Source organism: Microtus ochrogaster, linkage group LG5 (assembly GCF_000317375.1).
Source record: "Microtus ochrogaster isolate Prairie Vole_2 linkage group LG5, MicOch1.0, whole genome shotgun sequence".
NCBI classification, from domain to species: Eukaryota; Metazoa; Chordata; class Mammalia; order Rodentia; family Cricetidae; genus Microtus; species Microtus ochrogaster.
In genome coordinates this window covers 54,315,662-54,338,868 of record NC_022031.1, presented here as the reverse complement: position 1 = coordinate 54,338,868, position 23,207 = coordinate 54,315,662, and the positions used below count along the sequence as shown (strand labels likewise).

At 42.0% G+C, this 23,207-nt stretch overlaps 1 protein-coding gene and 1 pseudogene across 1 annotated transcript in view; one reads left to right on the top strand and one right to left on the bottom strand.

The window, feature by feature from the left end:
• Positions 1-11,742, bottom strand: part of Rgs20 (regulator of G protein signaling 20) — a 68,906-nt gene extending 57,164 nt beyond the window's left edge. Inside the window, exons 1-2 of the mRNA XM_005362249.2 lie at positions 11,589-11,742; positions 7,724-7,741 (exon numbers count right to left, since the gene is read on the bottom strand). Coding sequence (XP_005362306.1) covers positions 7,724-7,741; positions 11,589-11,742 — 172 coding nt within the window. The remainder of the gene's footprint in view (positions 1-7,723; positions 7,742-11,588) is intronic.
• LOC101983287 lies at positions 8,152-9,455 on the top strand (annotated as a pseudogene).
• Positions 11,743-23,207: the final 11,465 nt, after the last annotated feature.

The window sequence follows — 23,207 nt, the reverse complement described above, 5'->3', positions numbered from 1 at the left end:
GCTAGATGTAATGGGCCAAGCGGTGTTTAAAAGAATACAGTTTCCGTGTAATTATTTCGGGGCATAAGCTAAGCTAGCCATGTGGGCAGCTGGGTGCCGGGGACGCAGCCCCGCCGCTCTTATTTCAACAATGTTAGATTTATTAAAAAGCAATAGGAAGTTGCTAAAATGTTGAAAGGAAGCAAATGGCAGAATCCAATTGTGTTGTATTGAGTATTTGTTAATTGAACTTACAGGTGTTATGATATGGAGTTGATAATTGTTAGCCAGGATGCTAAGCAGATAAAGTTCCATTATGCTAAGAAATGTTTGACATTTCTTCTGTTTGTGTACGTACATTGAGTTCCTTCCTCAGTTGCTTCTCTACCTTACTTTTGAGACAGTCTCTCACTGAATCTGGAGCTATTCAATTAATCAATTGACCAAATTGACTGGCCAGTGAGTCCTAGAGATTCTCCTGTCTCCACTTCCCCAATGCTGGGATTACAGGAGTGGTCTAAGAGGACCTAGTGTGTCTTTCCTTTACATAGAACGTGGGGATGAATTCTAAGGGCCTCATGTTTGGAGAGTAAGCATTTCACTAATTGAGCTGTTTTATCAGCCTGAATAATACACACACACACACACACACACACACACACACACACACACACGGGGGCAACAGTGAAACTTCTTACTTAGAATCAGCACATTTGAGCCATCTCATCACAGAGCCCAGACTGGCATCACACTAATTGACTTCTGCCTCAACATCAAGTGAACTTGGATTATAGGCACGAATCCTTTAGTAGAGTAGTTTTAAAGCATTGTATTTTATCTTTTCTTCAATGGCAGAAGACTGGGATAAACGCTGACCCAGTTGTACAGGCAAACCTCCTAGGTAAGAGGTTTAGCATAATGGGTATTCAGAAAAGGCCTGATGCCAAAGGGAGCACCTGCTGTATCTCCCAATTTCATGCTGGTAGATCCAGAAAATCAGCAAACAAGATGGCAAGAACAAGGGAAGACCCTGTGTGTTCCAAGTGGGCAATTTGCAGGAGGGCTGTGCAGGGCTGTCTGGGCTTTGTAGCTTTTTCCAGCAGTGTCTAATGAAGTGAGCTCTCTGAGGCCTTACTTTGCCATGCCGAGGCCTGTTATTCTCTGCTTTTCTTCCTTTTCTGGCCTGGCTGCTGAAAAAATTGTAAGCAGTCATTGATTTCTTTGAGTGACTGAATTAGACTGCTTTGCTTAGCATTTTAAAGGGTTCTTTTTCTTGGGGAAGTTGGAGGTTGACAGTGTTTTTGAAATGATACATTTTGGGAGCTATTCAGGATTCATAACTAACATCAACTTTTTTTTAGGGCACATGAGTGTTTGAAAGAAGATTTTTTAAAAAAAACAGTTTTAATTTGAAGAAGTCAAGAAATAACAAAACTGCATATTACGGTGGGGATGAAGCAGAGAAACAATTTTTTGTCTACTAATATATTGATCAAACAGCATTGATTTGATTCTTACTATGTGTCCAGTAAGCGTGAGCGCCACGTGTAGTAGATAACGAAGTCAGCTGCTTTTGGAAAGAAACTGTCTACAAATTAAGCATATTGGCTTCCAGAGGCTCCCAGGACCTCATGGACCCTGGACACACAGATGCAGGTTCTCTGAGAACATTTGAAGACTCTGCGTCTTTAAACTTGATCAGATCCTGTCTCCTCAATGCTGGGGATTTAATCCAGGGCCAGGGGCATGCTGGGCAAGCATTTTGCAAGTGAGCCACTCCCCAACTCCAACATTTTGACATACTTATCTTATTTGATCCTTTTTCAAAGCAACATATTAAAATGTATGTGTGGGTATTTGTGTTAGTTATGATTATAAAATTTATGAACAACAGAATCAAAATACAAGAAGCCAAATATTCAAGCCAGGACTCAGTATGATATGAGCAAAATAACTAAAAAATTTTTAATTGTCTTACTTTTTATAGATGATAAAACCAAGGCTCAGAGAATGAAACCCAACCTAGATCTCATTAAAAACAAACAAACAAACAAACAAACCAACCAGTCTTTGTTCTTCCAAAGACATTATTTTCTATGTAGTCTTACTTTTTTTTTTCAGTTTGTATTAAAAGGATGCTTATTACACAACTTTTTAGGTGCTTAATAAAAACGAGTTGTCAAGTAATCAAACTTCAGTGAGTGACAATCAAGCTTTGGGTTTTACTAGCTGGGACTCACACAACACTTGAACTTCTCTGAGTAGTCACCATTTGGTGTTCTTTTTCCCCTTGCTTTAGGAAAAAGATGGGAGCCATTGTTGCAGCGGTATGACGTGCGGAACCGGTGCCAAGAAGCAGCGACTCAGGTTGGATCTTAACTGAGGGAGAAGGAATTTCAAAATGCGATGAGGTCTCTGCTCCACCCCCAATTTCCTAACATCCCAAAGCATTCACTTTTAATTCTCATTGTGATTGCATTTCTGATGGACTAGCCAGGCAGAGCTGTAACTTGGCCTTTGACCAAGGCTGCTTAGAAAATGAGGACCCAGGAAAGTAGATAGGGGCCACAGAATCACCAACGGAATTTCTCTGTAATCAACAGAAGAAATCAGTGATAGATATTATCCATAAAGTGCAAAGACCATGACGATATATCAAATAGTTAAGAAAAGGGTGACCAATGAAATAAGGCATTGCTTGGAAGAAAGGATCAGTGCTTGCTAGCAACTTCTCTCACTTCCGGAAGCGTGGCTGAGATTTGAAGTAGAATAGAGTATGGTTTTGAGGAAGGGCTGAAAAGAGCTCCAAACTCCAAGTTGCTGTTTATGAATGTGTGTTCCTGGGTATTCATATATCCTGCTGGATCGACCCAACCTTTCGTAAGAGAACAGAAAAGCTTACAGAAAACCCCCATAACCCATCCATGTCCTATACACAGTGGGTGGTCTATGGTCCTAGACCCCTTTTGGAAGGACCCACCCACACATTCTTTGCCCAATACAGGCTAGACAAGGAAGATGTGAACTTTTCTTTCAGTTACGATTATAAAACTTAGGAACAACAGAATCAAAATACAAGAAACCAAACATCCAGGCCAGGACTTGGTGTGGTATGAGCAAAACAATCTTAAGGTTTTCAAAATGTATGGAATGGCAGGAATAATTGACCTGGGTCTAGAAACCACCTGCCCTGGACCAGTTTTTCCCTCCTGGGGATCTGATGTGAGAACTTGGGGGTGGAGCAGTTGAAGCCTTTCTTTCTGTTGTCAGGTTGTCTTTTGAGACCTTCCACACGCTTAAGAACTCAGACCTTCCACACACTTATGAATTCAGGCCCAGAGCCGTCAGCCTCTTGTGTCCTAGTTGATTATTTTTATCTCCTAGTCATATGAGCTCTTTTGTTTTTGTCTTTTTTTGAGACTAGGTCTCACTGATCTGAAACTTGCTGTATAGGCCACCTACCTCTCCCTCCCAAGTGGCAGGACTGAAGGTGTGCACCACCATGCCTTGCCATTTGTATGTATTTTAAACAGGTAGTTAAAAAAAATTCTAGATTCTATACCTATGGTTTTAACTCATTTGCAGTTTTATTTTGAATCAATATCCTTAGATTGATCTGTCACTTGAAAATGAATCTTGGAAATTTTTATTGTTGCAAATTCAGAATCATGTGAGAAAAATATATTCTGTGGAAAAGCATTGTTTTCTATATAAACAATGCCAAATTAAAAAATGACACTGTCTATGATTTGAGTTCCATTGTGTATAAGATTTGACGACATATTTGCTAACCTTAAAAATCCCTTTTCAGTCATTTTAATAAAGTTGCTATAAAAATCACCCTGTAGCTAGAATATGACATGTATCTGGCATCCAAGCACTTGAGAAATAGAGGCAGGAGGTCAGGAGTTCAAGGCTCTTTTCAGTGACATAGGGAATTTGAGGCCAACCTGGACTATTAGAGAGTGAGACTCACTACTGCCCCAAAATGAACTATCGTGTGAAAGCTTTGAAAACAAATTCCTGAGTGGCTTTGATCTGAATTATATTTATTCACAGAATGAAAGAAAATGGCTTCTCTGTAACTATATAAGATTTATTCATGAAATTCCCAGTACAAATTTATCTACATCACACCGTTCAGTTTTCTGTGTGATATGGTACAGAAACACACTGTACAGTATATAAGCAGAAATACTGTGCAGTGTTTGTATTGATTTTATTGTAAGATCAACCCTAAAGGCCTCTAAACAAGTACTGAACTGTATTTCCAGGCTTTTTGTATAGGTTCATGGTTTTATGGTTGCTGTCTGTTTCGGTGGAGAAGGCATGGTGGAAGCCTCCCCTGGCCTGGACAGCAAGGACAGGAGATTGCTTCCTTATATCTGAGTGGGTCAGGACGCAGAGAAAAGAACATGCTGGCACTCACCTGGATTTTTCCTTTTCCTTTTTAAAATGTGTGTGTGTGTGTGTGTGTGTGTGTGTGTGTGTTTGTCAACTCAGCCACAGGATGGTATCACTCACAATCTGTCTGCCTCCGTGGCGATCCTAAGTCCAGTCCAACTGATGGTGAAGATTAGCCATCCTAGTGTCCCAATCAGAACTTCAAATATGATTTAAAGATGCTCAGATTATGGTTTCACTGGAGGGTGTGGTACATGTTTGTGTTGTATTATTAATGTTTACTGGTACCTTGGGCTTTTCCACATTCCCAGCCTGTTCTGCAGTTAGATTGACCATGGGCCTAGCTCTGACGGTGGAACATACTTAGTGAAGCCATGGGACCCACCTTCCTGTGATATCTTAGGTCTTGATTGTTACTGTAGCCTCCCTGGCAGGCACAGATGGGTTGCCTGAGTTGGGTTACCGTTTACTACATTTCTGCTGCTAACACAAAGTACTATGGGCTAGATTACACAAGGAAGTTTATTTGGCTCATGATCTCAGTGACTAGTACATTCAAGGACATCTGCTGGGCTGGGCTGTATCATGATCAATGTGGAAAGTTAGCAAGAGAGGGTGGACGAGAGCCACAGGTGCTACTGTAACAAACCTCTGCTGGGACAATTAACTTATTCCTGGGATAAGGACGTTAATTGTGACGGCTACACCTTTATGACCAATCACTTCCTGTTAAGCCCTGTGTCCCAACAGTGTCACCTAGGGATCAAACCTCTAACATGTGGTTTGGGGAACACACCCAAACCACAGCAGCAAGCTACCTTGAAGATCTAACATCTGGCACCTGCTGTTTGCCGGTAAAGGGGAAGTCTCTTTGGGGCTCATGACAAAAATCATTCACTAAACTCTATGAACATTTTATGAGGCGTTGAGAAGGTGGTCATTTGCCATTCTCCTTTAAGAGGATCACCTTTTTCATTTATCACTGCAAAGACATTGGCTATTAGACTATATCGGTGCAAAGATATTGACTATTAGATACCTCATCAACTTAAAGCATTGTCCAGATAGCTGTGGAACAAAAGTCTCAGAGATATAACCAAGACTTTCTTGTGAGAAGCTAAAGTATTATTTGGCTTTATTTTTGTTTAATTTGTTTTATCCTTAAAACTCTGTTTTTTATTTTGTTCTTCCTTAAAATAGTAAATTTTGTGTAATTATGAGGTGCAGTATGATGTTTTTATGTATGAACACATGTTAAATGATTAAATCGCCAGGTTTATTAACATGCTTCATCTCACCTACTTGCGATTTTGGGGGGGATAGAGGATGTTTAAAACTCTCTAGTGTCCTTGAAATAAACAATTTAGGATTTTTAACTGTAGTCACCATGCTCTGTAACAAAACTCAAACTCCTGGGTCTACAGACTGTTGAGTACATCCACGTCTGCCTCAACTGGAAGGATTTCACACTAAGTCCCGGACTGCTTGAACCCACACAGGACAAATATGGCAGACAGAATTCTGAGAAAACTCAAGAATGCCAGAAAAGCTAAGTTAATCGCTGTGAAGTTATTTTCAGAGAACTTTGAGAAAGAAAAGGCACAGCTTTGGGCTCAGTTAATTTGTCACTTGTCCAGAAGAAGGATGGAGTAACAATGCCTTCAGAACACATTGATGGGGAGTTCCTGGATGCCACCTGGATGATCACTTTCTGACTAAGGCATTTTTCCTGTCTTCCTTCCTTCATATTTTCCTTCCACAAAGCACTGCGTTTTAGCAGTTGCTCTTGGAGTGCTTGAAATTTGTTTTTCTGCGCTCACTGCTTGAATTTTTTTTAAAGATTTATTTATTTATTATGTATACAACATTTTGCCTCATGTTTCCCCACACTTTCCCCACACCAGAGGAAGGCGCCAGATCTCATTAAAGCCACCATGTGGTTGCTGGGAATTGAACTCAGGACCTCTGGAAGAGCAGCCAATGCTCTTAACCGCTGAGCCATCTCTCCAGCCTCCTCACTTCTTGAAATTTTAACACTCAGCTCAAGCAATCACACAGGGCTGGAAGAAGAGAGCATTTTGGACCACAGTTCTGGAAAGGTATTTGCATTGGGATGAGGTAAAAATTATGCTGAAGAAACAGCTCTCTTGTTTCACCCCTGGCCATATTTATTACCAGGCCAGAATACACACACAGTAGACACGCATGTCTGAGTCTATATTCAGATAGTGAGGTCTCACCAGACTGGCTGCAATGATGTCTGCCCTTCTCATGTCGCCTGCCTTGGAAGACTGCTGACCCGGGATGTATCTGGCCTTCCATGTCTACTCCTTGTCATGAAAGGAAGTAAAAACCCTAATGAAGAAAGGCATAGGAGAGTTTATGTCCATACACCATTTGAGGGAGTACTCATTTTGTGGTAAAATAGTGCCATGTTAGAAAACTTATATAATCAATTTATGGTTCAGAAAGATTCATTGAGAATTCTGTATTCCAAAGCACAAGATCTCAGTTTACCAGTCCTCTTTTGAGACAGGGTCTTGAATTTGTTATGTAGCCAAGGGAGGTCTTGAATTACCGCTTGCACCTCTACCAGTGCTGGCTTTACAGTTAGTTAGCATTTTCCTCTGAGGCTCTAGGGTCTTGGCAGTTGGCCAGGCATGGTACCCCACACCTTTGATTACAGTGCTTGGGAGGCAGAAGCAGTCAACTTTCTGTGAGTTCAAGGCTAGCCTTGTCTACACAGTGAGTATCAGTACAACAAGGACTAAACAGTAAGACCCTGTTTAAAAGGAAAGAGGAAGAGAAGGAGGAAGCTAAAAGGACAGGATGCTGGGAATGCTAAAGGAAGCCTCATCGAGATTCTGGAAGAAAAAACTCAGAAGTCTTAGGAAATACCTGAAATCTACCAGACGCACAAAGGCCCTCCCTCCTTAAAGATATATAAACATCAAGGGCTGCAAAGGAGATGCTCAGGCCAGCTAAGCTACCCGAGGGAAGACACCCTCCAACCTGTTAAGCTGCCTGCAAGTCCTGCAGTAAACTGGAGGGGGTTCAGATTTCACGAGTTGTCACTCATGCCGGAGTGGGCTTCTGGCGATGCTGCTGTGTTTGAGTTGTCCCTGCTCCTGTACGGAACCCCTGCACACATGAGGAGGACATCAGTTGCTGTCGACTTCATTCCCTTGAGACAGGGACTATCACAGAACAAGCAGCTCATCTATTTCAGACAGCTGCCCGGTGAGTTCCTGGAATCTGCCCATTTCTACCACCCAATGATGAGATCACATGCACATGGAACCACGTTGAGCTTTTATGTGTATGCTAGGAATTCAAATGCAAGGCTTCACATCCGGCACTTTTACCGACTGACCCATCCTCCCAGTCTGCAGTCTACTTTTTAAATTACTTTGGCAACTATCACTTTAGCGCTAAAAAGTCAGAAAACCCAGATTCATGTCACCGCTCATCTGACTTCTGATTTCCCATATGTAACCAACAGTATTTCCAAACTTGTTTTTTAAACTTCTAAGCCTGGTCTGACAGGCTCAATCTACTGACTTAATGAAGTTGGGTAAGGATCCAAATGGAAGGAACAACCAGAAAAGCCACGATAATAAATGTGAGCAATTAGCATGTCGATAACATCAGTCTAACCTGTCTGCCAGATTTTCTTAAACCTTTTGTTCTGAAATCGGTATAAATTTGCAGGAAATTGCAATGTGCATTCAATTTAGCTCTAAGAAGATTGCATAACTTCAGTTCAATATGAAAACCAGGAGATCAACATTGGCACAGTTCATAGTGGCTGTTCAGATTCCCCATGTATCACACACACTTGTGTGTTTGGGAATGTGTACATGTAGCTATGTGAGATTTTATCACATGCTAGATTTGTGGACCAGTCAGGAAAATCAAGATGTATCACTGCCAGGCTTCTACTAAGTCATTCTCCACTTTATCGAGCTATACCCGTCACTTTGCTTTCATCTCTAATCTTGAGCAACAATTAATCTGTTCTCCATCTCTATTATTTTAGTCCAAGGATTGTATCTAAGTGGAATCATCCAGTATGATCTTTGGGAATTAGCTTCTCATCCTTCCGCATTGCCTTGACATCTGTACCGCTTATGGCAAACTCTGTTTCCTGATCTTACCCCCCACTGACAGCCTCCTGCACTCCCGCTGCAGCCCCAGAGAAACACTTCCACTACCAACCATCTTTTTCCAGATGAAACCAGTGTCCTGGACACTGGCTCCCCACCTCACTTGGCACTATTGCAAAGATGTAAATTCTGTTGCAGATGCCTGAGCCTTTGTGTTTCAAGGTGTAGATCTTTCAGCCCTTGCTGTAGCTGTTACCCATGGGGAAGAACAGTGATTACTGAACAGAGCTGGGGGAGTAGTACCAAAGTAACAAAGGATGCAGTCACTGTTGCAAAGGCAATTGATTTAAAAGCTAGACACAAAAATACTGGCCTTAAACTTGCTCAAGGTGTTGCCAATAACACAAATGAAGAGGCTGGCACTACTGTTGCTACTGTTTTGGCCTGTTCTGTTGCCAAGAAGGAGGTTGAGAAGATCAGCAAAGGTGCTAGCTAGTGTAGTGGAGAGCAGAAGAGGTGTGGTATTGGCTATTGACGCTGTCATTTCTGAACTTAAAAAAAAAATAGTCTGAACCTGTGACAAGTTTTGAAGAAACTGTTCAAGTTGTGATGATTTCTACAAATGGAGACAAAGATATTGGAAGCATCATTTCTAATGTTGGAAGAAAGAGCGTCATCACAGGAAAGTATAAAAAAATCTGAATGATGAATTAGAAATTATTGAAGGAATGAAGTTTGGTAGAGGATGTATTTCTCAATATTTTATTAATACTTCGAGAGGTAAAAGTGTGAATTCCAAGATGCCCGTGTTCTGTTGAACGAAAAGAAACGTCCTAGTGTCCAGTCCATTGAACCTGTTCTTGAAATGGTGAGTGCTTATCAGAAGCCTTTGGTCAAGATGCTGCTGCAGAAGAAGCTCTAACTCTAAGCACAGTGGCTTTGAACAGGCTAAAAATTGGTCTTTAGGTTGTAGCAGCCAAAGCTCCTGGGGTTGGGGACAATAGAAAGAACCTGCTTGAAGATACGGCTGCTATTACTGGTGGTGCTGTATTTGAAGAAGAGGGATTGAGGCTTAATCTTAACAATGTTCAAACTCAGGACTGAGAAAAGTTGGAGAGGTTGTCACCAAAGACAATGCCATCCCTTGAGTGCAAAGGTGACAAAGCTGCAGTTGAAAATTGTATTCACGAAATCACGAGGCAGGCACGGCTGGTGACTACGCAGAGGAAAAGCTAAGGGAGTGACTGGCTACACTTCCAGGTTGGAGGGCCACGCGATGCTGAGGGAATGAGAGGGAAGACGAGTTACAGATGTTCTCAATGTACAGGAGCAGCTGTTGCGGATGGCTTTGTTCTAGGAATGGATTTGCTCTCTATTTTGGTGCATCCCATCCTTGGATTCATTAAAGGATGATAATAAAGATCAGGAAATAGGTATAGGAATTATTCGAGGACCATTCAAAATTCCTGCAGTGACTATTGCTGGAGGATTTTGAGTTTGAGGCCAGTTTTAGCTACTTAGTGAAACCCTATCTGAAAACACCAAAAATGACCAGTTAGCCGAATAAACCCTGTGCTTAGTTGTTGATGATGGGAGGAGTGGCAGAAATCCATACTGCTCACATACATCAAAAAAGTAAAATTATTTCTACAAAAAAGACAATAAATTTTTTTTCCCTTATCGTTTACCCTGTCTTCTGCTTGGGTCAACTAGTTAAAATAACGTCAGAGGAAAGATTTGGAGAATTAAGTGCAGAGTCTGCAACATAATGATCCGTATATAAGCCACGACTGAGGGACAGTGGCTGAGGGACAGCTGGGTTTTCCAGTGTTAACTAACGTATATGGACAGGTTTTCTTTCTTTTTTTAAAAAAAATTTATTTATTAATGATTTCTGCCTCCTCCCCGCCACTGCTTCCCATTTCGCTCCCCCTCCCCCAATTAAGTCCCCCTCCCTCGTCTGCCCAAAGAGCAATCAGGGTTCCCTGCCCTGTGGGAAGTCCAAAGACCACCCACCTCCATCCAGGTCTAGTAAGGTGAGCATCCAAACTGCCTAGGCTCCCACAAAGCCAGTACGTGCAGTAGGATCAAAAACTTATTGTATGAGCCGGGCGTTGGTGGCGCATGCCTTTAATCCCAGCACTCGGGAGGCAGAGGCAGGCGGATCTCTGTGAGTTCGAGGCCAGCCTGGTCTACAGAGCTAGTTCCAGGACAGGAACCAAAAGCTACGGAGAAACCCTGTCTCGAAAAATTAAAAAAAAAAAAAACTTATTGTATGGACAGGTTGTCTATGGTCGGGTTTTGCAACATTTATTCCTGAGCTTTGCCAATTATTTTTTCAGCATTGACACATGTATATTCTGCTCCATACCAGTAACCTTTAAGAGACACGTCTATAAATAGTTAAGAGGATTTGCAGTCTTACACTGTATGTTCTGCAAAGAAGTGTACAACACTGAACAGGAGAACTGTCACTATGGGAGCAATGCAGAAACTCGCACTTAGGAAACTAACTTTCGGAAGCTACACATTTTCAGGACAGCACCTCTTAGTTCTTAAATATTCATGTCCCTGTAGAAATTTATCATTATTCTGTAGCAATGGTTTTAGAAAGAAGTCTGTATTTTTCTTTCATAATTATCTGGCATATAATATTTATATCAAAGAAAAATATTCAAGAGTTAAAAGCAATAGTGAAAGAAACTAAGGATAGGTTTTCTGCTTTTAAAACAATTATCTTCTAAAAGCAAACAAACAGCCAAAGCTGTGGGGGATGTAGAGCAGGGCACCAGAGGCCAATGCTCCCCTCTCAAGAACAAAAGCACAAAAGTAAACAAACCATTAAACAAAACAAAAACTCAACTCAAAAAGCAAGGGCAAAGGGAAACTGTTTAGGATGTAGAAATCTGGACACCAGGTAATTTCCAAGTTTTTAGGTTTCCTGTAGATTGTTTCAAAAATATTCCTGGTAAATCTTCATTAATCTATGGTGGCTAATGATACTAAAACTGACTGCTGGGTTTACAGTCTTTACAGATTAACCTTTCCCTGCCAAAGTCACTGGGGATTGTGAAGATCATCTTACCTTGACACCAATGCCAGCCTGAGAGTCCCCTGTATTTTCTGCGGCTTGGTGAATTCTGAGATTATAATCTCGCTCTGCTCTGAACAGGGGCAGCAACTGTGTGCAGGTAGCCTGCCTGGGAAGATGCCCTTCGAGGCACTCTTGGTTTTCTTGGGAAAGGCTGGGCATGTTTTCCCAACAAATGCCTCAGGCGGGTCTTGTCATCTGGTTTTACACCACTGGATCCTCTCTATTCTTCGGTTGGCTAACGCCGGGCCCTGTCTGAAGATGCTGGGGACCTTCCTGCAAAGCTATGCTAAGCAAAGCAAAAGGCTGATCCGATCTGTGAATAAGCAGTGGCTTAGCCACGCATTTTAGCTTTCTATTCCAGGTAGAGCTGCTCACTGAGTGTGTATGTCATGACTGCCCTCTGGAGACGAGTAAGTAAATTTTCGTCTTTCTAAGCCGCTGGATTGTAGCACTGTGTTCCAAGTGAGAAGGAGCTGAACAAAAGGCAGCAAGTCAAGTGTTGTGATGCTATCTGAGGGGACCTGTGAGGACACCCCATCTGCTCACAGTACCTTTCTGATTTGGCCTCACACCCTTGTTCCTTTCTGAAGGCAAAGCCCTTCAGACCTCCATAAGCCAAAGCCGCTGCTGCTCAGTGGTTGTCCCGGTACCGGGAGGAGCCTCATTACAGGGACGTGCCGTAGAGTGAAACTTGGATACATCTGCAAGCGGCGCAAATACAGAAAGAAGAAAAAGTTGTGTTTTTAAAAAAGCGGTTATTATTTTTAATTATGGGTGTGTATGTTGGTTTGGTTCACAACCATCTATAATGAGATCTGGTGCCCTCTTGAGGAAGGGACCTGGCCAGTCATCTTTATCTTAGACCTTGAAACCCAATATGGACAAGTTCAACAGAACAGGCGTATATGGGCTGCCCACGCACGCTTCAGCATTGCCAGGGCATAAATTTCATTCATTTATTTTTCATTCATGTTCGGTTGTATGTGGGTGTGCACCTGTGTATGTGCCCATTGTCGCCATAGACATCTGATCTCCCTGGAGTTGGAGTTATTGGCGGCTATAAGTCACCTGACAGGGGTGCTGGGAATTGAATTTGCATCCTTTGGAAGAGCAGCAAGCACTCTTAACCATTGGTCCATCTCTCTAACTTCAAGGCATGTATTTTTCAAGAACATTTTAGTCTGTGGTTGATTAAAATCATGACTAAGGAGCCCACGAATATGAAGTACAAAAATACATTCATTTTGTGTTTACTCATGACATATGTTGTTTGGGAGCACAGACATAGTGCCCTTCAGTTTTTTATTGATAGTGGAACGTGAGCAAACAGTTAGCTTGGTGGCAATCATACACTTTCTTCTTCCTGTTCACTATAATCTGAGTAGATGGCGTCATTTTTTTATTAACGGATTTTATATAGACAACATGCAATCAATGAAAAGACTTTGATGTTTCATGTGTAACACAAATAACAAAAATTTCCTTTTCTGAATCAGGAGCCTTGGGATCTGTAACCTTTGAGAACTGACTGAAGAACACGATTTGCACTTCTTGGTTTCAACCTCTGTCTGCAGATGTGGAGGAATAGAGCCACTGTGCTCTGCAGTGATGGGCTCCTCAGCCAGTCCTGGGCCAGCAGGGACATCTGGAGCCCCTGACCTGAGGTACACAGAAGAGCTATGGCTCTCCGGAGCTATGGCATTCGCTTGCCTTTTGTAAACATGTGCTCACTTGAAGCAGTGCTACAGCCCAGTGTTCTAGAATGTGCTCCAAAGAGAGTTCTGTGGCGTAGAAGTCACTTCCTGTCTCATCTCTCCTTCTTGGCCCATTTCCTTCCCTTCTGCTGCACAAGTTATATCTTGTCTTATGGCATGAGACACAGAGACAAATCTTCAACTAGCGTTTAAGTCTCAGTAGCAACATGAAAGTATAGAGAAGCTTTGACGGTTGAGATTAGGAATCAGCTAGAGCACAATTGCTGCCTGAAAATATATATTCCTGGAGAACAGCAAGCACGGAAATGACTGTGTTCTGTCTGTGTTTAAAGAGTCTCTGAGGCTGAATTATTTGGTTCAGTTTCACTCACATCTAGGGTCTTTCCATCTCAATCAACCCAATTTAGAAACCTCTCAAACATCCCAAGAGGTTCTTCTTCCATTGTGCCCTGACTACGACCCCCAGAGAGGGTCAGAGGTTAAGAGCACTGGCTGCTCTTCCAGAGGTCCTGAGTTCAATTCCCAGCAACCACATTGTGGCTCACAGCCATCTGTAATAAGATCTGGTGTCCTTTTCTGGCGTGTGGGCATGCATGGAGGCAGAATGCTGTATACAAAATAAATAAATAAATCTATTTTTTTTTTTTTGGTTTTTCGAGACAGGGTTTCTCTGTGGTTTTGGAGCCTGTCCTGGAACTAGCTCTTGTAGACCAGGCTGGTCTCGAACTCACAGAGATCCGCCTGCCTCTGCCTCCCGAGTGCTGGGATTAAAGGCGTGCGCCACCACCGCCCGGCAAATAAATCTATTTTTAAAACAAACAAACAAACAAACACCAACAGTACCCGGATATTGGGCATCAGTACTGAGGGGCGGAAATTCCCAAGTGACAGAAAAAATACAGTGAGGCCCATTTGTCCTCTAGCTTCACGCTGGGAGGGAGGTTTGGGGCTCGGGTTCAGGGAAGGGACTTGCTGGGGCAGGTGAAGAGCTGAGCAGGGGTTCTGGATGATGCTCTGGTATCTGGAGCTCTGAAGGCTGAGAGCTACACAGAGTAGAGAATGGAAACCTCCCGAGGTTTCTGAGGGGTTCAGTTGACCACTATTGTGGTGTGAGGTCAGGGATGGAACCATCCAGAAATAGAGGAAGTCATCCTGAGAGCTCAGGGAGGTCTGGGAATAGCGCGCAGCACTTCTCAAAGGCCTCACACTCCTTATCTCATTGGGTACTCAGAACTCAGATGAGTTTTTCCTCATTATCGGGGAAATCAAACATAGAACACATACCATCTTGGTTTCCCCTAACAAAGCTTATGGTGAGGTGCAAAAGATCATATTCTTGGTGATGGAAGTATGTCCTGGATCAAAGCTCCATACTATGTAGAGAGATAACAGTCATCCCGACACCCAATGAAGCAGCATTTACCAGATATGGTAACTAACAAGTTCCAGGTCTGCCAGGAAGCAACACCATATATGACCCATAATCAGAGATGAGGCCGTCAGCTGAAATTCATGCCCAAATGCACAGATAATAGAAATCAGTAAACAGGTAATGAAAATAGTGGTTTCCAATGTATTCCACAAGCTCAAAAAGCTAAAGGGGGGAAAAGAACATATGAAGTAGTGACAAGGGAGATACAAATATGACTCAAATTAAAATTCTGGAGCTAAAAAATTTATTTGATAAGAATACAGGATTAACAGTGACTAGAGACACAGAGAAACACAGAGAGGGGGAGACAGAGAAAGAGGTGGAGGGGAACATGGTATCAATGATTAATATCTGGAATGAAAAACCAATCTCATGGGGCTGGAGAGATGGCTCAGTGGTTAAGAGCATTACCTGCTCTTCAAAAGGTCCTGAGTTAGCCGGTCGGTGGTGGCGCACGCCTTTAATCCCGGCACTCGGGAGGCAGAGGCAGGCGGATCTCTGTGAGTTCGAGACTAGCCTGGTCTACAGAGCTAGTTCCAGGACAGGCTCCAAAGCCACAGAGAAACCCTGTCTCAAAAAACCAAAAAAAAAAAAAAAAAGTCCTGAGTTCAATTCCTGGCAACCACATGGTGGCTCACAACCATCTGTAATGAGGTCTGTATGCAGGCATACACACAGACAGAATATTGTATACATAATAAGTAAATAAATATTTTTAAAAGAAAAAGAAAAACCAATCTCAGTACTAATTTTACAGATATCAGATTAGTAACAGGTAAACCATATGAACAACTCCACATTAATAAATTAGGTGATTAGGTGAAATGGATAAATCCCTCTAAAGAGACGCAAACTATCAAAGTTCAGATGCAGGAAATAAATTACCTGGATGACTTTATATCTACAATGGAAATGGAAAGTGTAAAACATATTCTTACAAGGCAAACTTCAGGTCCAGATGTCTTCATTGCTGAATCCTAACTTTAATTTTGACAGTTAAAAGTAACGCATGGACAGGCTACAAAGCCACAGAGAAACCCTGTCTCGAAAAAACCAAAAAAAAAAAAAAAAAAAAAAGTAACGCATGGGGCTGGGGAGATAGTTCAGTCAGTAGCGAGCATGCAACAGAGGCATGCGAACCTGAGTCCAATTTCCAGCACCCAAGTGAAAAGCTGGGTACAGTGGCACATGTCTGTAATTCTAATGCTGGGGAGGGAGGCAGAAATAGGAGGACCCCTAGGGCTCACTGGTGAAGCTAGTCTAGCAGAATCAGGGAGCCCCAGGTCATAGTGAGAAAAAAAAAACACCCAAGGTGGATTTCTCTTGTGGAATTACATGCAAGGCTGACCTCTGGCCTCTATCTGTACACACACCCAGGCACATGTGTGCACACACTGGTGTGTAAACACACACACCACATACACTAGTGAAGTAATGGCATGGATGTTGTACAGGTAACCATTTTTTTTTTTATTGGATTTGAGGCTCAACGCTTCACAGGGGATTTATAACTGACTGGGCAAAAGACGATGAGCAAGGAGGTCATATGTTTTTGTTAAATGGACATGTTGTCAAACTGTTTTTCAACTATTTATGTTTATACACATAGTTTTGTGCTACTCTCAAGCTTTGGTGGGAGTGGGCAGTGATTACTGCAGAGACTCAGAAGAGGTCAAAGTACTGAGACTAAGTGACAGTTGAGTGCTCAGCATGTCAGCAATCCCTTCTCATCCAAGGCTTATTATGGAAGAGGGAGGTCAAAAAGAATGTAAGACCCAGAGGGTAGAGGGAGTGCTGTGAAATGCTAGTTTCTGTATAGGACATGACTGTTGGATTCATGAAATCGTAGCTGCCGTGCTTACTTGTAAAAGACCTACATGAGATGAGGTCTTTCAACACTCCAGGACGGATGGGGGTAGACACAGGAGGCCCTCCAATTTTATCTGGGAAACTCTCAGGAGTTATTGGCCGCTGGGGATGTGGAGTAATTACAGTATAGCGACTGATAAGTTGCTTACGATTCAGTAAATAACCACATACACATATACATGCCCATGCAAACAGCCCTAATTAAACTCTGGGTTTTGTGGCTAGTGAGGTCACGGTTCTTAGTGAAGAGCCCACTACTGCCATTTTCCTAAACCGGTATAATTCTTAGCTGTGCCATAAACGCTTCTCCTCATACCCGCAGATAAGTGTTGCTCTCATCAAAGGAGCGTCTTTTTGCAGCACAGAGACCATTACAGAAAGCCATAATTGGTCACAATGGAGAGAAAGCCGGTCTGGGGAGCCCAGCTCCAGCTGATACAATTACAACATGGCTCCCAAACCCAAGCCTCAGAGAACATCATGGCAGAAAGATTGTAAGAGCCAGAGGACCAGAAAGTTTGCTGCGAGATTGTGCCTGCTAGATGTGGTTGGGAAGCTAGACCTATGAACTCTGAATGAAATGGCTGCTTAAGCCAGACCTGAACAATGACAGCAAGAGTTGACATGTTAATGTAAAGAGCTACAGGCAATTAAAAACCACAGGAAGGGGAGGATTCGCCAGGGATGAGCTCCCTAGTTGATAATTCAATACCAAGTGGTCAGCCATAAAACATATACATACAAACTATACTGTGTGAATCCAACAGGCTGTATTTATATAATTATCACATATATGAATTTGTTAACATAAATACACATAACTGATAACTAAAGAAAAAGAGGACATATATTTAAGAAGAAGATGAGGTGCATGGAAAGGAAGGGTAGAGATGATACAGTCATTTTAATTAAAAATATACTACTAAATTTAAGAAAGAATAACAGCTCAGTGTGTTATAAAAGTATGAAGACATGAAGGTAGGATGGACAGGTAGGGAAAAGCCTTCCTGAGGCTGTGAAAGGGGCATAGAAGGGGGAACAGGGAATGGATACAATCAGAATAATATACATCAATGAAAAAATAAAGACAACAGAGAATGAGGGTAATCTTTGCTTATGAAAATGCATGGAATTACATATAGTATTTAAGGTAAAAAGTGAAAATTAGTAGATTACATATTAGTCCCCCGAGTTAATTCATATGAAGAAACGCTCCGAAAGGCTAGCGATGAAGCTCAATGGTGGCTCTACTTTTCAGAGTATAATACTGTAAAAAGAAGTAAAAATTCCAGTGGATAGTGGGCACACATAAATACCCATATTAAGCATTGTGATTAGAGACCTAGTGCATGAGCCTGCTTGGCTCATTTACCGCAGCATCCCTGCCCTTCTGTGTGCGGCTTCAGCATTAATTTAAGTTGGCTTTGAGTACCTGCTGTTGGTTGTCAGTGTAGGCCACTGTGCTACTTCCTCTCTTCCTCGGGCCCTGTGTTGAATCATCAACCCCTAATGTGAGTGCGTTTGGGCCCTTGTGTGTGTCATTAAGCTTAAAGGATGTTTTTTTAAAAAGGTGAAGACTCGATCCAGAAGAATACCAAACTCTCATCATAAAAGACAAGAGGGAGCTGCTCTCTCCTCACCTTGTGGGGCACAGAGAGAAGTCAGAGCTGGGACTTTAATATAATTTTGAATTTACAGTTTCCAGATCTTTGAGAAATTAATACATTTCCTCTCCCTCCCTCTAAAAAAAAACCAACAACCAAAATGAAGCAAAAATACAAACCAAGCCCAGCTCTCACTGTGTGGTTTAGGATAGTCTAGGATTGGAGATCCCCCTTGCTCAAGGTCACTGTGTAGTTCAGTGTAGTCTAGGATTGGAGATCCCCCTTGGGATTGGAGATTCCCCCTTCCTCAGTTTCCTAATCAGTGGAATTGTAGGTATGCACTCTAGGCTAGCTTGGGAAACACGTTTTTGCTTGTTATTTACTTTGCCTAGTTCAGTATTTTGTCAGAACAACTAAACATTACAGTTGCAGTTTGTCTTATATTTTTGTGTTGCTATTATTAAAAAAAACATAATATAGTGAAAAATAAGTGAAATCTTCAGATTCAGTGCAATTCCCATCAAAATTCTAACAAAAATTGAAAGGATAATTTTTAACTTCATATGGAAATGCAAAAACCCAGGACAGCTTAAAAAAAGTTCTGAGTAATAAAAGAGCTGCTGGAGGTATCACCATCCCCACTCTCAAACTGCACTGCAGAGTTATGCTAATAAAAAATAGCATGGCCTTGCCATTGAAACAGATAGAATTGAATTGAACTGAAGACCCAGACATGACATCAAAGACTTATGAATACCTGATTTTTGATAAAGAAGCCAGAAATAATCACTGAAAATAGCCAGCATCTTCAGTAAATGGTGCTGGTCAGACAGTATGTCTGGATGTAGAATGCAAATAGATCTATACTTACCACCCTGCACAAAACTCAAGCTCCAAATAGGTCAAAGATCTCAACATAAATCCTGGTACACTGAACCTGATAGAAGAGAAAGCAAGGAATAGCCTTGAACTCATTGGCCCAGGAGAAGATTTCCTGAACAGAATACCAACAGTGCGGGCACTAGGATCAACAATTAATAAAAGGGACCTCATGAAACTGAAAAGCTTCCGTAAGGCAAAGGACACTAGCATTCAGACAAAGTAGCAGGCTACAGAATGGAAAAACATTTTCACCAACTACATATCTGAAAGAAAACTAATATCTCAAACTTACAAAGAACTAAAAATAAAAAACCAACAAAATCTAGACATTAAGAAAACACAAAACCGAATTAAAAATATAGTACAGTGGGTTGCCTTGCCCAGTCTTGATACAAGGCAAGGTGTTTAGTCTTATGACAACTTGATATGCCATGTTTTGTTGATACACAAGGAAGGCCTGCCTTTTTTTCTGAATAGAAACAGAAGAGGAGTGGATGGGATGGAGGAGGCAGAAAGAAGGTAGGGGAAAGGACTGGAAGAGAGGAGGAAGTGGGAAACTGTGGTAGGGATGTTAAATAAATAAATAAATTACAAATGTTAAAAAATGCAATGTAGATCTAAACAGAATTCTCAAAAGAGGAAATTTAAATGACTGAGAAATACTTAAAAATGTTCAACATTCTTCATCAACAGGGAACTGCAAATCAAAACTATTTTAAAATTTCACCTTACACTCATCAGAATGGCCAATATGAAGAAAACAAATGACAGCTCATGGTGACGACGGTGTGGGCTAGGGAACACTCATCTACTGCTGGCAGGAGTGCAGAGCAGTCACTATGGAAACCAGAGTGTTCCTCAGGAAGCTGGGATAGATCTACATCAAGATCCAGTTATACCAGTCTTGCACATATAAACAAAGGACTCTATATACTACTGCAGAGAAACTTTCTCAACCGTGTTACTGCTGCTCTGTTCATAATAGACGGAAATTGTAAACAACCTAGGTGCCCCTCAACAGATGAACGGTTAAAGAAATGTGGTACATTTACACAATGGAGTGTTACTCAGCTATTAAAAAAGTGTTCATGAAGTTTGCGAGAAAATGGATGGCGCCAGACAAAAAGGTCTGAGGTAATCTACACCCAAAAGATAAACATGGTATGTGTGCACTTATATGTGGATGTTAACTGTTAAGTTTTTAATAAGCTGGCTGCAATCCATATAGCCAAAGAGGTTAGGTCTACTGTAAGGGACTAGAGGGAAGGAAAGGTTCTCCCTAGGAAGATGAAATAAAATATATAGTTATGGCTGGGCGGGGGTGGGGGAGACTGGAATTGGAGGATCAAATGTCAAATGTGGTTGGGGGAAGGGAGAGGTAAGAGAGCATGGTGGTTGAATAGGAATGGTCCCCATAGACTCATGTGTGTGAATGCTTGGCCCATAGGGAGTGATACTATTAGGAGGTGTGGCTTTGTGGTGTAGGTGTGACCTTGTTGGAGGAAGTGTGACACAGTGAAGGCAGGCTTTGGGGTTTTATATGCTCAATCTAGGTCTAGTGTGGCTGTTTTCTTCTTCTGCTGCTTGTGGTTCAAGATGTAAAACTCTCAGCTCCTTCTCCAGCACAGTGTCTGCCTGGATGCTGCCATACTTCTCTCCATAAAGATAGTGGACTAAACCTTTGAAAAGAAACTGTAAGTCAACCCCAATTAAATTAGTTTCCTTTATAAGAGTTGTTGGGGCTCATAGTGCCTCTTCTTAGCAATAGAAACCCTAACTAAGACAGGGAGGGACAGCTAACTAACTCTAAGGGCCATTTGAGAGGTAGTATGGAAACCTATTACAGTAGAAGCTTCTTAAAATATATACAAATAAAAACTAAATCTAAACGGAATCACAAAATAATTGGAGAGCAAAAGTCACAACTAGACACCTTTCATCCCTAAATGAAACCTCAAGTGCTACGGTTACATCTAATTGAGTAGTCGGCCAAAGGGTCCCATGGGAAGCCCCCAACAACCCAGGCTATTGCCAGCTATTGGATGCTCTACAAACTGATGACAAGGGCCTATTGCTGAAGACAACACCTACATACCTCATTGAATACAGAGAAATTGAGCTGGTCCTACCTAGAGCCTTCACACCTACTGACTAATGTTTATAGTGCTGGAAGGTGCTGTGCACACTACCAGAGGAGAAAAGTAAACACCAACACAGCTACAAACCCTTAGATCGATAATGGTGTCCTGCTAGTGTATAACAGTTTCCTCTGAGATTGAAATATTACATACTGTAGGAACAGCTCCTTAAACGTGAAGGTAAACTCAAGATAGCTTCAGGAAGTCCCAGAAACTGATCAGATTCACTTGGCCCCTCTCTGCCAAAGTAAGAAATAAAAGCTAAGAGTCTTCCTCAGAGGAGCAGAGCTGAAAAGAAAAAAGGACTCAGACAAGCCAAGCTGCAAAGAAGACTGAGACCAGCCCAGCCACCTCTAACAGATTTAGACCAGAGTCACTTGAAAAGGATATGCTCTTACCTGCTGAGCTGCCTCCAGGCTGTGCAGTGTGCTCCAGGTTCTCAGGTTTTGTGATCTGTCATCTATATTGGGGTGGGCTTGATAATACAGATGTTTGTGAATCACTTGGGCTCTTATAAGTAACTCCTCACCCACATTCCTTAAGTAACCCCGGTAAAACCCATTGGCTCATGAAGTTGGACTTTGGTGGTATTCATGCTTTGGTCTGTCATGGGCTCCATATCTGAGATGAGTAGACATGTGTGTAGCGTCTCTCTCCTCCCAAAGTTTTGTCATACAACAGCTGTATGCAAGATACGCTACTGCAATAGTGGCATACAGGTTGTAGGAGTAATCAGACAGTCTCTGATTGGATTCAAGGCCCACTCCATGGGATGGAACCCATAGCTGACACTATCTGAGTGTCCTTCTAGACTCAAAAGAACCCGAGACTTGATAGGCCATGGCAGATCAGTGTCTGGCTCAGTGATCATCAGAGAAGTTTCAAAGACTATACTGGCTGGTTTTGTGTCAACTTGGCACAAGCTAGAGTCATCAGAGAGAAAGGCGCATGAGTTGAAAAAATGTCCCCATAAGATTCAGCTGTAAAGCATTTATTTTCTTAGTGCCTCAATGGTGGAGGGCCCAGACCATTGTGGTGCTATCCCTGGGCCAGTGTCCCTGGGTTCTATAAGAAAGCCCATTGAGCAAGCCAGGGGGAGCAAGTCGGTAAGCAGCACTCCTTCATGGCCTTTCGTCAGCTCCTGACTCCAGGATCTAGCCCTGTTTGAGTTCCTGTCCTGATTTCTTTCATAATGAACAACAATGTGGAAGTGTAAGCTGAATAAACCCTCTCCTCCCCAACTTGCTTTGTCATAGGGTTTTTATCAAAGCAATAGAAACCCCAAGACAGAGACCCACAACTGGGCAAAGTAGAGAGAGTGAAAGACCTTGGAACATTCAGTCCTACATTAAATCCCTCCCCTCAGAACTCAGTGCACTCTGCAGAAAAAGAGGCAGAAATATTGCAAGATCCAGTGTGAATATAAGACACCAAAGGAAAAAAAAGGTCTTCTAGACCCAACAGGACTGATGCACATTTGAACTCATAGAGACTGTGGCAGTGTGCACAGGTCTAAGCCAGATGGGCTTCCAGTGAGAGAGGGAGTGGATAGAAGGCCCCATCTCTAACCCAGAAACTATCTCCAGTTCATAACCACCCACAAAGGAAAACTTAATTTTCTTCAGTAGTGTGCCACTGGGTACACAAACCACACTTCAGGGCAGGTCCCTTATCCAGCAGCAGATGCCCACACAAAAAGAACTCAATGCTATTTTTGGACTCTATTTCCCTCATAATGCTTTATCTGGGTATTTTTCCCCTACAGGTCTTTTGCTTACATATTATTCTCTCTCTCTCTCTCTCTCTCTCTCTCTCTCTCTCTCTCTCTCTCTCTCTCTTGGATTTCTCTTGTTTCTTGTGCTTTTCCTTTGGCTCCTTCTGTTGATTTGTTTTGTCTTATCAGGTTGGTTTTTATTTTGTTGTATTTTATTACTAGTATATTATTATTATTATTACTGTATTTCTTTAGTTTCCTAATGAGATA